Source organism: Eptatretus burgeri, chromosome 6 (assembly GCF_056783735.1).
Source record: "Eptatretus burgeri isolate ZD-2024b chromosome 6, Ebu_testis_v1, whole genome shotgun sequence".
NCBI classification, from domain to species: Eukaryota; Metazoa; Chordata; class Myxini; order Myxiniformes; family Myxinidae; genus Eptatretus; species Eptatretus burgeri.
In genome coordinates this window covers 42,031,347-42,047,686 of record NC_140966.1, presented here as the reverse complement: position 1 = coordinate 42,047,686, position 16,340 = coordinate 42,031,347, and the positions used below count along the sequence as shown (strand labels likewise).

At 47.3% G+C, this 16,340-nt stretch overlaps 2 protein-coding genes across 2 annotated transcripts in view; one reads left to right on the top strand and one right to left on the bottom strand.

Moving 5' to 3' along the window:
* Nucleotides 1-9,771, bottom strand: part of SIRT7 (sirtuin 7) — an 83,272-nt gene extending 73,501 nt beyond the window's left edge. Inside the window, exon 1 of the mRNA XM_085884712.1 lies at nucleotides 9,481-9,771. Coding sequence (XP_085740838.1) covers nucleotides 9,481-9,570 — 90 coding nt within the window. The 5' untranslated portion in view covers nucleotides 9,571-9,771. The remainder of the gene's footprint in view (nucleotides 1-9,480) is intronic.
* Nucleotides 9,772-9,851: 80 nt separating this feature from the next.
* On the top strand, nucleotides 9,852-13,089 carry LOC147024634 (uncharacterized). The gene is made up of 2 exons (XM_085884734.1): nucleotides 9,852-9,971; nucleotides 11,604-13,089. The coding sequence occupies exons 1-2, from the start codon at nucleotides 9,964-9,966 to the stop codon at nucleotides 11,983-11,985; spliced, it is 390 nt and encodes a 129-aa protein (XP_085740860.1). The 5' UTR covers nucleotides 9,852-9,963; the 3' UTR covers nucleotides 11,986-13,089.
* The last annotated feature ends 3,251 nt before the right edge of the window (nucleotides 13,090-16,340 follow it).

Here is a 16,340-nt window from a genome sequence, read left to right as displayed (position 1 = left end):
GTTGTTGGCAGACCTTGTGCACCCTGCAGAAACATGAGGGGGGAGAGGGGGAGGGGGTGGGGGCGACAGAGCACGGAAATGGCAGAGGATGCAAGACCAGAAACGAGGCGGTAGAAGACAGGGTCCATCTCTCTGTGATGTGAAAGTGATAGGCCCATCGACTCGGCTTCATCATGGAAGATTCCAATGATCTTGAAAGCCTTGGTTTCCACGGCATCAAGCTGAGCAAGGTGTGAGGCAGGGGAGGCAGCCCAGGGGAGCAGTACAGGGACTCCTCGATTTACACTCAAGATGAGTTGCAAAAAAAATAAACTGAATGTAAAATGAAAAACGTAAATAGCAGACGATGTTCCCCTGGCATAATGTTATTATTTGAAGATGTGTTCATGAGCGGAAATTTACAGCCTAACCTCACTCTAACCAAGGTAAAGACAGTAAATTTGCGAATACAGTTTTTGCAAATAAATACAAAGGACATAATAACTAATAAATCAATAAACGTAAATGAATGTCTGACTTGATAAATTTTGAATGGTTTTAAGTACAGTACTGTAAATGTGTATGGTATGCAACAAAATCTGTGGCACGCAGCGAATGTCCAGGCCTAGGAGGTGCGGGTGTGGGTGGAGCGATTATTGAGACAATGAGGCGCTTGACTTTATTTTGGTGGCGTTACTAGTAATTGCACTTACGGTCGAGGGAGGAAGGCTGAGTGCATGGACAGTGTCCACCAAATGCTCCCCATGCCAGATTGCTTCACCACATTCATTTTAATGTCCATACTAACAGCTTTACGAGCCTGTCTCAGTAGCATGTCGATGGTCAAGTGACAAAGTCTGAATCCGAATTGATCAAATAACATAAGGTTGTTGTAGAAAAGGAATGATTTTATGTCAATTGGGGTGATGGGCATTGTTCGTCTACGGACGGTGTTTCTTCGTCTACGGGTGGCGTGTCTCCAGACATGTCTCGGCGGTATTTATCGTATGACCGGTAGAAAATGGATTTCAGACATTACTTTGTTTCCATCTTCACTGTTATTCTACGCAGAATAATTTTGATGCGACAGTATGAATCATAATAATTAATGCTCCACCACACGTGTGCCATCCCTTCCCCTACCCCTCTCCCGCCCCCCACCTCTTATTGACGGGTGGTATTTGCTCGTACCTAATAAATCAATGGTCTTTATCAAAAGTACAATTAATTGGGTAGTCGATCTAGTCTACCCTTATTATCAGTATTTCCGTCGATATGTTTGTCTGTCTGTCTGTCTGTCTGTCTGTCTGTCTGTGTGCATGTCTGTTCGGTCCAGTGCTCCGTTAATACAATGGCGATTTCGATGAAACTTGGTTGGTAGGTTCATACCATGACCTAGTTGTGTGCAAATGAGAACCGTTGTTATAGACCCATCCATTGCCTAGCAACGGACCTTTGAAATTTTCAAAAAAAAACTCAAAAATTACTTTTTCGAAAATCAAAAATCGGACCACGAGCGACTGTGGGCAGTACATTCAGCCATATTGTCAAAAATTTCCAGCCAGATCCTATGAAAACTGTCGGAGAAGATAGACTTTGAATGAACCCTGGTCGAAAACAATAAAAAAACGAAGTTCGTTATATCTCAGAGACTATGAGTCAGATCTACATGAAACTGGTATGGTAGGTTCATGGTATGTCCTAGTAATGTGTGAGAAAGAACCGTTGCTATGGACGCTTTCGTTGGCTAGTAACGGCTGAAAAACGACTAAATTCGATTTGATCGACTACCCATGTCCGCCTACCGGATTGTCGTGTGTGTGTGTGTGTGTGTGTGTGTGTGTGTGTGTGTGTGTGTGTGTGTGTGTGTGTGTGTGTGTGTGTGTGTGTGTGTGTGTGTGTGTGTGTTTTAAACCCATTTCAGTGGTTACTATTACAAGGACACAAGGAAGTACTTATAAAAATAAAAATTTTTAAAAACGTTTATAAATAACTTTTTAAATATTTATATAACAGTTTGATCCAGAGGTGAGTGGGGTGGTCGTACTGGAAGGTGGACGTGTTATATTCAAGGTAAGATGTGCATGATTTAATATATCATATAATAGACTGTGTGATGGGAGTTGTAACGATGAGATATCATATTAAATCCTCAAGCGAGGAGTCCGATTAGTGATGTTGCATTGACGGGTTGACTGTACGCTACTGAGATTGTGGATCCACTGATGTGGATCCGGAAATTCGAGAAGTTCTGGGCTGATAGGATCGAAACCTCGAGAAAGAACCGTGCCAGCTGGGAAACCATTCACTCGCTTACAGGTTAATGTTCTTACTTTAAGTTAGGAAACTATGTTTTGAGGTTTACAGTTTAAATGAAGTTGAATGTCGGATGTTGTGAAATCAACACCATTTACAACAATCGTTGAAATTATATTACACTAGCAAATAACACCTGTTGCTTCGCAGATGGGGATAATAAGGGGGTGGGGGGGTGAACGAAGGGAGAGAAAAAGATAGAAAGTTAGGAGGGAGGGAGACCGAGAAGGGGTGGTGGAAGGGAAGGCAGCATGAGGGGAGGGTCTGTCTGGACATACCCACCGTCCGAATATTTCCAGAGAGAGGGGGAGAGAGAGAGAGAGGGAGGGAGGGAGAGGTGTGGGAGGAGGATGCTGCACTGTATTAGGAGGGGGTGGAGTGAGGATTGGACAAAGAGAGAGAGAGGGGTGGGGTAGGGGGAGTTAGCAGAGAGACAATGTTATGCTTTAATGAAAACACACACACACACACAATGAGTGCTTCATCGATACCGGCTACTTTTCGGTAATCAGCTGATTGGAGTATGGCAAACGGCTCGGAAACCGGATGTTATCAAATAAATTTTGCTCTGAAACTCACAAAGAGAAACTATATATATATATATATATATATATATATATATATATATATATATATATATATATATATATATATATATATATATATATATATATATATATATATATATATAAATATATATATATATTGTTGTGGTTGACGAAATTCGCAAACCACCATTCAGGTCCCTTCGGTGAGATATCTCTGTAAGTATATGTGTAGTTAGTCCAAACCCGTTGTTTAGAGGGAATAAATGTCATTCATTCAGGCTGCGACCCTCTAGATAGCCGTTTTTCTTTTACTATCTTTATTTTGGACCAGCCGCCATTACTACCACCACAACCACCACCAACCACGTCTCAACAGCCATCACACAACAACCACCAACCGCAACGCCGCTTCACAACAACAGCCACGACCCTTGCCGTCACATCTCGCTCTCGCAACCATCGCATCACCGCCATTCCCGCGCCGCTTGTGGACACCGATTCTGGACTCGTGCAGGGCGCGCACCGAGCAGCGGGTGCAAAAACACCAGCCTTTCCGAAGAAATCGGATCAAAAATGATTCACGCCCACTTCTGTTCCGTCCTATCGGCGAGCGTGGGGCGATTTGGCCCCGCCTCCAGGTGCGTCGGAGTATAATCGCTATATGCAGATTCGTGGATCAAAAAGCATTCACGCCCACTTTTCCTCTGTCCAATGGGGAGCCAGCCAGAGGTAAAGGGTCGAAGGTGAAGGAGCGAAGCCACGGGGGCTATAAAGGGCCGCGTTCGCTCGCCAAAAAGGCAGTGGAGTTGGAAAGAGTCAGTCAAGGAGAGTGGAGAAGAGAAGAGTCGGAGAAAGCAGTTGGACGGAGCTGTGGAGCTGTGGAGAGTGGGAGAGTTGGAGAAGTGGCGGCGGTGAAAGCAGTCGAGAGGGCGCTCGTGTCAGAGTCGGGGAGCTGCGGAGAGGGGAGGCCGATAACGCGACCGAGGTCGCGGTGGAGACGCTCGTCGCGGGACCCGAGCCAGCGAGATATCCTCATCCCCCCCTAGCATCAACAACCCCCTCCTGTTTCCCCCCACGCTGAGATAGTGTGAGAAGGGGACCCCGTTCCCACCCCATTCCAGACACTGTCCGCGAGGCCCGCGGAGTCGGGGCGCCACCGCCATTTTGCGGCTCATCACCAGACGGGTAGGCTCGACGCGGTCTCGGCCCCAGGCCCGTCTGCCCCCTCATAGTGGAGGGTGGTCCCTTTTTCTTTTGCTTTGAGTATATGTGTTGTCGGCGCCGTCTGTGAAGTAAAACTGTATAAGTGTTGCCGTGTGCTCGGTAGTCGGTAGTAGATCTGCAGTGTGTTTTTCTTCTTTTACATTTGCTTTTTGTGCATTATTGTGGTGTTTCTTCTTTTACATTTGCTTTTGGTGTATAATTGTATATGTGTGCTTTCCGTTTGCCGCGGAATAAATGTGCTTTATGTTGAACTGTTTTTCCCGTTTCGCTTCGTCTTTTCCTTTATTGAATCTCCAACTTACTTCACATAAAGGGTTGGTCATGGGCTAAATACGCCCAATAATTAATCGAACCGTCGAGGTTGACGATAACACCGCTCGGTTATCCCGATAGTACGGAACGGGTCGCTTAAAGTGGCCCGTGTCCGAAGTCGACCTGCGGCGAGGTGCGATCGCCCGGTCTACCCTCCGTGTGGGTACTTAGGTAGGTCGAATTTGGCGAGCAACCCTATCCCACGCGGGGGGCCGATTGGCACGATCGTGGTGAGGCCGAAAGGCCCACCCGTGACTAGTTCCCGGCGTTAGTCCGAGAGGGTCACGACAGGATTGTCCGTCCGGTGGGCGACGTGCCGCGATTCGAGTTACGTGGCCGCTCGCACGCCGGCGGGCGCAAATCCGCAACAATATATATATATATATATATATATATATATATATATATATATATATATATATATATATATATATATATATATATATATATATATATATATATATATATATATATATATATATATATATATATAACCTTTGAAGCACACACCCAATTCATATAAAATAACCAATTGCTTTAGAAAGTCACGAGGACAAAGGAAAACGTGATCGCTCGTCCGCTGAAGTTAAAAGGTAAAACCTCCACCACTCATAATCATCATAAGATACGGGATGAACCTTTGCCACCACGGCACCCGTAACGAAGCATGCAGGAACGCCCACACACAACTGCGGAGAGTGCCTTTAGTCAGATACAAATCTAGTCACATGTACCACATCCGTGTGTGCCGTCTATGTTCAGCTCGACCTTGTAGCAACTGCCGGCTGACACACACACACACACACACACACACACACACACACACACACACACACACACACACACACACACACACACACACACAATGACAATTATTAGTATAGATTTCAGGAATAGCCCTGATACTGTACAATTAATTGTGTGTGTGTGTGTGTGTGTGTGTGTGTGTGTGTGTGTGTGTGTGTGTGTGTGTGTGTGTGTGTGTGTGTGTGTGTGTGTGTGTGTGTGTGTGTTCAGTCAGTCCAGTTCTACGGTATAGTGGTAATTCACGGGCAAAAAAATAAATAAATGGAAGGGTGGGAAGCGGGGGATTGGGTGAGGAGGGGTGGGAGGAGGAAGGGGTGGAAGGAGGGATGTGGCATTGCCCGGCAAGGTCGGGTACCTTTGCCAGTAAATAAATAAAAACTCAGTAGAGTACAAACCTCCACCAAGCTGAACAGTTTACATTTTGAATCCCACCGAGAGGCCGAATCTGGATCTGGACCTAAATCAAAATCAAATTGGCTTGTTGTCACCGAACCAACTCATCCACCAAGTTTTGTTATAATTAGTGTAGTAGATAGTAGAAAAATCATGCAAATTATAATACAAGCATACAATTTGGCATTTCTGTTCTGCAGGGCTTTCTGATCAAATCTGCCCGATTGGCCATTTGGAAATCCAAATTTTCAAAGATTTGAAGAAAAAAAAAAAAAAAACTTCAAAAAGTCACAGCTGGCTGAAATTCTTGAAGCGCAAGTGAACATCCCAGACAGAGAACCAAGGGGAGATACAGTCGTCATTGATGGCTCAGCACTTATCAATGCCCTACCTCCACGCACTTCAAAGATATTTGATGACTATGCTAAAGAAAACATCATCCTAAAGGTGGAATCCTATGGTGCCAGGTACGAGAGGGTAGACATAGTGTTTGATGTGTGCAAGAAGTCAAGTCTGAAGTCCGAGGTAAGGTCGAAAAGGGGGCAAGGAATCAGAAGAAGAGTGACAGGAACCAGTAAGACCCCAATTAACTGGAGAAGCTTTCTTCGAGATGACAGCAACAAGACTGAGCTGTTTCACTTCCTTGCGGAAAAGATGTGTGAAGCACAGACGACAAGCACAGTCATTGTCACAAAAGGAGAAGATGCCATTAGCAACACAAGGAAGTCACTGGATGCTGCGTCTCCATGTCGTCATGAAGAAGCTGACACTCGAATATTTGTACACGCCAGGGATGCAACGACGGATGGTCGCAAGTAAATTATCATTAAGGATAATGATATGGACGTACTAGTCATAGCAATATCTGTACTGCCTTCCTTACAGGAACTAGGTCTTGAGAACATGTGGATTGCCTTTGGCCAAGGAGCCAAGGTGCGATGGATTCCAGTCCATGAGGTAGTTTCTGCAATAGGGCCTGAGAAAGCTGGAGGGATCCCATACTTCCATGCGTTCACTGGATGTGATGTCATGTCTGCCTTCCGCGGTAAAGGGAAGAAAACTGCATGGCAGACTTGGAACGTCTTTGATGATGTTTCTGAAACATTCACCAATCTCAGCCAGCATCCAACATTGATTCGTGATCTTGACTTTTTTGAAGTTTTATTATTTTTTTTCAAATTTTGGATTTTCAAAAGGCCAATCAGGCAGATTTGATTCGAATCCCCTGGAGAACAAATGTGCCAAATTTGATGCTTGCGTCATCATTTGCACGATTCCTCTCAAAAATTGCTGTTATCTGCCCCACAAAATCCGGTCACAGCGTTTTGAAATATCATGTTGTAATATCGTTTTTAATGTAAAACTAAAGGACGTACAGTAAGTACCTGTGTATAAATTAATCAAATGTACCACAAACAACGCAGGTGGTGAAAAACAGCGTTTGTTGTGCTTTCTTAACTCACAACATGTAAACGATGCATTTGTTTAAACTTTTAAATGATTCTCAGCGACATTACTGTGTCACACAAACATGAGGAGGGAGGGGGGTGCGCGGCATGCACTTCCTGTTGCTCACTCAAGACACACGCGAACGAGAAGAGGTGTGGAACGTGGTCCTGGCTCAGCCACCTGGGAAGAAGTTATCTCGAACCTCGAAGCAACAAACGTGAGGAAGTGTACAGTCAGCAACACACAAATAACATTAAACGACGAGGATCTTCCGCTTTGCTTCGTGCAAGCCCCCACGAGTATATACTCCATAACCGGAGGTCTAGCCCCGACGTGCAGCCTCCTGGCGGGTATATACTCCATAACCAGAGGTCTAGCCCCGACGTGCAGCTCCCGGAGGGTATATACTCCATAACCGGAGGTCTAGCCCCGACGTGCATCCTCCCGGCGGGTATATACTCCATAACCGGAGGACTGGCCCTGACGTGCAGCCTCCCGGCGGGTATATACTCCATAACCGGAGGACTAGCCCCGACGTGCATCCTCCCGGCGGGTATATACTCCATAACCGGAGGACTAGCCCCGACGTGCATCCTCCCGGCGGGTATATACTCCATAACCGGAGGACTGGCCCTGACGTGCAGCCTCCCGGCGGGTATATACTCCATAACCGGAGGACTGGCCCCGACGTGCAGCCTCCTGGCGGGTATATACTCCATAACCGGAGGTCTAGCCCCGACGTGCAGCCTCCTGGCGGGTATATACTCCATAACCAGAGGTCTAGCCCCGACGTGCAGCCTCCTGGCGGGTATATACTCCATAACCGGAGGTCTAGCCCCGACGTGCATCCTCCCGGCGGGTATATACTCCATAACCGGAGGTCTAGCCCCGACGTGCAGCCTCCTGGCGGGTATATACTTCATAACCGGAGGTCTAGCCCCGACGTGCAGCCTCCTGGCGGGTATATACTCCATAACCAGAGGTCTAGCCCCGACGTGCAGCTCCCGGCGGGTATATACTCCATAACCGGAGGTCTAGCCCCGACGTGCATCCTCCCGGCGGGTATATACTCCATAACCGGAGGACTGGCCCTGACGTGCAGCCTCCTGGCGGGTATATACTCCATAACCGGAGGACTAGCCCCGACGTGCATCCTCCCGGCGGGTATATACTCCATAACCGGAGGACTGGCCCCGACGTGCAGCCTCCCGGCGGGTATATACTCCATAACCGGAGGACTAGCCCAGACGTGCATCCTCCTGGCGGGTATATACTCCATAACCGGACGTCTAGCCCCGACGTGCAGCCTCCCGGCGGGTATATACTCCATCACCGGAGGTCTAGCCCCGACGTGCATATACTCCATAACCGGAGGTCTCGCCCCGACGTGCATATACTCCATATAATCCGGAGGTCTAGCCCCGACGTGCATCCTCCCGGCGGGTATATACTCCATCACCGGAGGTCTAGCCCCGACGTGCATATACTCCATAACCGGAGGTCTCGCCCCGACGTGCATATACTCCATATAATCCGGAGGTCTAGCCCCGACGTGCAGCCTCCCGGCGGGTATATACTCCATAACCGGAGGTCTAGCCCCGACGTGCATCCTCCCGGCGGGTATATACTCCATAACCGGACGTCTAGCCCCGACGTGCAGCCTCCCGGCGGGTATATACTCCATCACCGGAGGTCTAGCCCCGACGTGCATATACTCCATAACCGGAGGTCTCGCCCCGACGTGCATATACTCCATATAATCCGGAGGTCTAGCCCCGACGTGCATCCTCCCGGCGGGTATATACTCCATCACCGGAGGTCTAGCCCCGACGTGCATATACTCCATAACCGGAGGTCTCGCCCCGACGTGCATATACTCCATATAATCCGGAGGTCTAGCCCCGACGTGCAGCCTCCCGGCGGGTATATACTCCATAACCGGAGGTCTCGCCCCGACGTGCATATACTCCATAACCGGAGGTCTCGCCCCGACGTGCATATACTCCATATAATCCGGAGGTCTAGCCCCGACGTGCATCCTCCCGGCGGGTATATACTCCATCACCGGAGGTCTAGCCCCGACGTGCATATACTCCATAACCGGAGGTCTCGCCCCGACGTGCATATACTCCATATAATCCGGAGGTCTAGCCCCGACGTGCAGCCTCCCGGCGGGTATATACTCCATAACCGGAGGTCTCGCCCCGACGTGCATATACTCCATAACCGGAGGTCTCGCCCCGACGTGCATATACTCCATATAATCCGGAGGTCTCGCCCCGACGTGCAGCCTCCCGGCGGGTATATACTCCATAACCGGAGGTCTCGCCCCGACGTGCATATACTCCATATAATCCGGAGGTCTCGCCCCGACGTGCAGCCTCCCGGCGGGTATATACTCCATAACCGGAGGTCGAGCACCAAGGAATCTGTGCTGCTGTGCCTGCTGTACCTGCTGTCGACGAGTTTTCTCCTCCAGCTTCCGCCTCCGCATCAGCCTGTCCGCCTCCTTTCTGTCGCTCCTTGACCAGCCTTGGGACATTTTCTCAACAGCTTGATGTCGCGTACATTATGGACGAACGGGACACGACGTGTGACGGGCACACACTCGCACCGTCGCAGGCTCATTCCCGAGGACTAAGGACTTCCGACGTGTCGGGTCAAAACTTCCGTTTCGCCCGCTCAAACTTCCGCAGGCAAACAAACGTGCTGTGAAAAGAGAAAATACAGCGAGACTTCCTTGTGCATCATCGCGACTCGAACGTGCGACCGTCGAGACGTCACGGGTTGCTATGCTCGGTGCGCATGCGCAGTTGAGCGAGAGCGAACCAATGGGTGACGCGCGTCGGTTTGAACGTTGCGAGAGATTTCAAACGCACGACGGCAGGAGGAGGCCGTGAGACCCAGAACGCCTGAGAATTTCTACCAATATCCCATGGACCGGTAAACCCGCGCATCCCCAATGGGTATTCGGTCGGCACCTGGGTATAAATTCCAGGTTAAACCAATAACAACAAGGAAATGACGTAGGTGGTTTAAAAGGAGGCGGTAACGAGGAGGTATGATCCAGATGTTTAAGATAACTAGTGCGGGCCCGTGCGTGCCCGTACGTGCAAAAAAAGAAAGAAAAAAAAAGAATTGTGACGTCAATCGTGACGTCATAGCACCGTGTCCTGTCATTAGTTTGGTAAATAAATGGCCATAACTTGGGAACCACTTGTCCGATTAATATCAAACCTCGAAAAGGCACATCCTCAGGTCCCCAGCGATATTCCTGGCAAGTTTAAATTAGATAGGACCAGTGGTTGTCGAGAAACGGCGGTCGCAGACAGACACACACACACACACACACACACACACACACACACACACACACACACACACACACACACACACACACACACACACACACACACACTGCTGGAATTATCTGTCTGTCTGTCTGCGACCGCAGTTTCTCGACAACCCCTGTTCGATTCCCACAAACAGAATTCAAAAAGCCTGCCAAGTTTCGGAGATAATTTTTTCGGCGATTTCCATGAGCGGAGATATTTTGACGTCATAACTTTTTTTCTTCTCGGAGCAATTTTCAAAATCGGAGATGGTTACTGTCTGCGCAGGGTATTTTTACATATATATGCCAAGTTTCAGGAAGTTTCGATGAAAACTGTAGGCTGTGAAACAAAAAAGTCCACAAGAAGAAGATGAAGAACAACAACGTGAGTAAGACTTGGAGATCCTCCACGAGGATCTGAAAAAGACAAAAAAAAAAAGAGAAAAGAAACCACAAAAAAAATTTGCATTTCTTTTTTTAATCTGGATTGGTCTGGTGGTGTTGGTGTGGCGCAGCCACGATGGGCCAAACGGCCACCTCTTGTGTCAGGATTCCTTGTGAGGGCATATTTTGTCCCATCATACCTGCACTACACCAAGTTAAATAAATTTCACTGAACAGACAGGGGGGTATGATATATTGTATGTATATATATATATATATATATAAGCTCCCTTCGTGCCGTTAAATAACTCCAGGTGGGTTGACTCAGCCTGTCATCCTTCCGAGGTCAGAAAAATATGAGAGTGTCAACTGGGAAAAGGGACACAAAAGTCTTTACATGGATAAGGAATGTTACCTGTCGATTTCAAGCAAGAGAAAGCTCCAGCAAGCTGAAAAGCGAAAATCTACATATCGTGAACAAAGCAGGCAACCCCTGCAGTTGCAGTTCTACAGGCAGTCTTTAAATACTGTGTTGGCCTTGTTTTGCCCTGACCTTTTCTGCTATTTGTGGTTGGAGAACAGTTCCTGCTAATTTGTTCACACTTGTACCAGCTCACTATTTTATTTCGTTAAGTTTGTTGGTTTCATGTTTTCTTTACACTTGCGCATTTTTATGCATAATTGGAGGTGCAAAATTTTGACAATTGAACTTTATTTGTTGTGTCTGCATTTTCCTCTTTGATCAACCCTGCTGTTTTATTGGGTTTGGATTTCCTCAATTGATCTTGTGTTTGCTACTTGTTACCATCACACATGAACTCAATACCTTGTTGTTGTTTTTTTTCCTGTGTGTGCAGTGAATCTACGTCTGCGTCCGAGACCCCAAAATCTGCTGCTGCTGATCCCCTTCCAGCTCCTTCACCGAAACGTCGACGTTCGAGTATAGGGCATCTACATGATAAAAACTTATGTGCCTATAGCATGCGTCCAGAAGACAAAAAGCATCCTGGACGGAAATTAAATACTTTGTATCTTCAAAATCAAGAAAAGGCTTGGAACGTGCTTAAACAGCATACAGTGTTACTAGACGACATGGACATGAGAGATCGCATTCTCAAACTGATTGATGCCACACCTGACCCATTTGCAGCTGAGATACGATACCATCATCGCTGCTGGCTCAAATACATCACCAACAATAAGATTAATGATGAAAGGCGTGAGCTGAATGATGAATGAGCTGCAAAAATGACCATAAAAATGAGTTAGAAACAACCTAGATCATATTTTCAGGTCTGACGATGACCTCAAAATGGGCAAGTAACACCTGGAATTAATTTGTCGTCAAAAAGACACTTCATAATTCATGCCTGTATGTTAATTTACTGAAGATTTATGTATTTTTGAAAAATTTCCAAGATGGCCACTGGTGGCCATTTTGGATTTCATCGTGAAGATGACCTCCAAGTCGACAAGTTACACCTGGAATGAATTTCCCGCCATATAATTACTTAAAAACAATACCTTAATCGTCTTCCTACCTTAACTAGTTTGGAAGATGTGAAATATTCATACATTCAATATGGCTGTTGGCAGTCATCTTGGATTTCACATTGAAGATGATCACGAAATGAAAGAATAACCACTGGAATGGACCCCAGTCATTGAATTAGTAAAAAACGACACTTATTTCATGTCTGTAAGTTATTTTTACTCAAGAGTTATGTAATTGTGTAATTTCCAAGATGGCCACCAGTGGCCATTTTGGATTTTGCCCTCTGGTGGAGTTTGCCCACACTTTTGGGAGGGGAATAGGAGCTCATTTTTTTGTAAATACCCAAAAGTACCAAAATCCATCCTCAAACGAACTTATGCTCTCCATGGTCACGGGAGTCCTGGATATGACTCTACTAAGAGCCACAATGGGCAGCTAAGTGTGGAGCCCCCCTTCAAAAAAAAAAATTTTTTTTAAGCAATAACCTCAAGATGCTACAGGGTTTTCAGAGCTCTTGACACCCCTTCACTGTCTTCTGCTTCAGTGTCAGCTCCTCCTCAGTTGTCCCAAAGTGTGTGGTGTTCTAACATCTGTGGGCTCCATTCTAACCGAACAGATATCTCACTCTCAATCAGTACATTCATCACCACAAACATGCTCCTTCCTTCCCCTCAGCACTCCTCCCCCTCTTCCAAACCCCTCAAATATTGTACCTCCCCCTGCCCACTCCCTTCTTCACCATCCCTCCACCGTCTCATCCTTCCCCTCTCCCCACCTCTCCCATCAACCTCCTGCACCTTCGCCATGCCTGCTCTCATTGTCTCCCCTCCCTCTCAAAGCAACCTTCACACTCTTTCCTCCTCACCTTTCTCAAAAACTCTCCCTTCACCCTTCTCCCTCCAATCTTCCCCCTCAGTACCCCTTCCCAAAGTTGCCCCTCCTCACATCCACAAAGGTGCCTCCTTCCCCATCCTCTCTTTCATTTCATCACTCCACCTCTTCCAACCTTCAACTGCTCTCTGCCCCCTCTCTTATTACTCCCCACTGTACCTCAACTCATCACCACCGAGCCTTTTCTCCTTCTCATCTGGCCCTCTCCCCGAGCTCTTCTGCAATCCCCCACATTCTTTCAACAACTCTCCTTACCTCCACCCTCCTGCTATCATTCCCCTCCCCTGCATCCAAAACCTCCTCCCTTCCCTCTTCCTTTACAGTGAGGACCTCAAACATCCAGGGTCTTTGCTTAAACCTGACAGGTCCTTCCATAGAGGTTGGCACTGACAAACCAGGCAATCTGCTTCACAGAAACTTTCCTCCTTCAAGACATCTCTGACTCTCTTGTATCTCTCCCTGGTTACTTGCTCCTCCGGTATAACAGACCTGAACATCATCCTGGGGTGGAGTTGCTCTCTTCATGAAAGACTCTATTCCTCACTCACCATGCACTGCCTTCACTCCTCCACAACTCCAGGAATACCTTTGGCTATGGCTTCCCCTGTGCTCCCACCCTTTGTTTATGTGTGTTGTACCGTCCACCAAACAGTGATGATCCCATTTAGATCTTGCTCTCCGAAAACATGGACCAACTTCTATCCTCTCATCCCAACTCTCTCTTCCTCATATGTGGTGATCTCAATTGTCATCATGCCAGTTGGCTGGGTGGGGTATCTCTCTCACCTGCCATGGCACTTCAGCAAAAGACTACTGTAACTCATTGGGACTGACACATTCTGTCAACTTCCCAAATCGGATCGCAACCATCGGTACTCCATCTATTCTGGATCTGATTTTGATAAATTTCCCTGAAAATATCTGCTGTTCTTTCTCCGTGCCAATTGGTTCATTTGACCACTTGCTTATCAAAGTTGACATCTCTTTGGCTGTGATTGGAAAACCACCTCAGCGCCGTCAAGTCTGGCATTTCACTCAGGCTGACTGGCAGAGACTTCAAGCAGCCATCAAACGTCGAGACTGGTCTCCCATCTCGACTTCCTCCGACATCAACTCGTCCTGGGAATTCTTTCAAAGAAACTTGCTCTCTCTCATGCACAGACGTATCCCATCTCGTCTTCAGTTGTTCTACCCTTCCCACCGCCCATGGTACACTGAAGCTTGTGGCGAGGTAGTTGTCCTGAAACAACTTGCCTTCACCTCATGGATGGGTAATCCAACTGAAGGCAATCTCAGTTCCTTCCACAAAACTCAGAACAAGTGTGTGTCTACCCTCAGGAAAGCCAGAAAAACAACATCTTTCTAATCTCAAGTCTGAACTCTCAAACCTGTCTCCCTCCTCCAAATTCTAGTGGTGTCCAGTTAAGTCTATTTCTTGTGTATGTTCCCCCTCCCTTACCTGAAATGGCCGCTCAGCTGACACTGCACGTGAAAAGGCTGGATGCCTAAACTCCATGTTTGCTTCTAAATATTGTGTCCCAAACCTATCGCTTTCTGTACCCACCTTACCCAATTGCACTCAGAGCTGTTCCTGGACTCTGTCCTTTTCTCCTGACAAGGTGGAGAGTTTGCTTTCAAACCTCGACTCAAATTCTGCAAGTGGTCCAGATGGCATCAGCCAGATGACATGTCCAAACAAACCTGTTCTGCTGCTCTTCCTCACTCTCTCTGTTCTATTCACCCTCTGATTTGCTCAAGGTCATCTGCCATCTGCTTGGAAATCAGCAAACATTACCGCTCTGCATAAAAAGATGCAAAAACAGATCCTTGCAACTACAGACCAATCTCAAATGGCTTGATTTCTGATCATCAATTTGGATTCAGACAAGGTCACTCCACCCTGGATATGCTACTTCTGCTCTTCCAACAATGGATGGAGATCCTCCATGCCAGACATTAAGTCAGAGCAATCTCCCTAGACATATCACGTGTTTTCGATATGGTCTGTCACCTTGCCCTGCTCACCAAACTCTCAATCCTATGGCATCCAAGAATATCTCCACTCGTGGCTAACAGACTTCCTTTCCTGTCGCTTTCCTTAATGGAGTTCTCTCAATGGAAAATCCTCTTTATCTATCTCTTTGCTGATGACTCCACCCTGTGCCATACCCTCAGACCGACAGGCCGCAGCTTCTTCGCTCTCTGCTGATCTGGGTAAAATCACAATATGGTCCAATACGTGGAACATGTCTTTCAATCCTAACAAATCTCACTCTCTCACTCTCTTCGAAAGGACCGTCTTGACCCCCCCCCCCATCTTCTTTCTCAACAATCCTCTTGAAGAAGTCCTTTAATTCAGCTTCTGGGTCTCACTATCTGCTATCTTTCCTGGGAAAGCCACATTTCCAAGTTGACCTTCAAAACCAGTCGACGACTGGGCAAAGTCCTTCCTTGGCACACCTGAGTTCCTGACCACATACAATGCTTTCATCCATAGCCTGATGGAGTACTGCTCTACCATCCGGGCTGGTGCTCCTGCCTCTCACCTTTCTCGGCTTCATGCTGTGGAAACCAAGGCATTTAGGATCATTGGTATCTCCCGCAATAAGGTTGAGTCTCTGAGTATCTCAGTCTCTCACCGCAGTCAGGTCGGTGGTCTTTCTGTCTTCTATTCTTTGTCTCCTCTCGTCGCCCCCCCCCACCCTCCCATATTTCCACATGGCGCTCAAGGTCCGCCAGCAACCCCCTTCTGGTAAAACTACTAAAATCAAGAATCACTGCTCACCTTCACTCTTTCATTCCTCTTTTTTTTCCCCACCTTTGAAACAAACTCCCACAATCTCTTCAATCCCATTCATCCCCCCAGGTCTTCAAAACAACTGTTCACTGCCATCTCTTATCTTTCCCCATCCAAAACTACGATCTTTTCGACCCCCTCTAATCCACCCCAAACACACCTCCTTCATATTCCCCGTTTTCCTTCCTGAATGTCCCTGTTGTGTTCGGACCTGAAAGTCCCTGTAGTGTCCATCTTGTTTACCCCGTGTACCCCACCCCATCCCTCTCCCTTCCACACTGTTTTTTTCCTTTCCTCTCCCGCCCCTCTTGTACGTTCTGTTTGTGAGCTCTCATTCGAGCCTCGAAAGTGTGTGCCAAAAAATAAAAAAGATCCACACGTTGACGAGGTGGAGAAATTAGTGATCAGTGT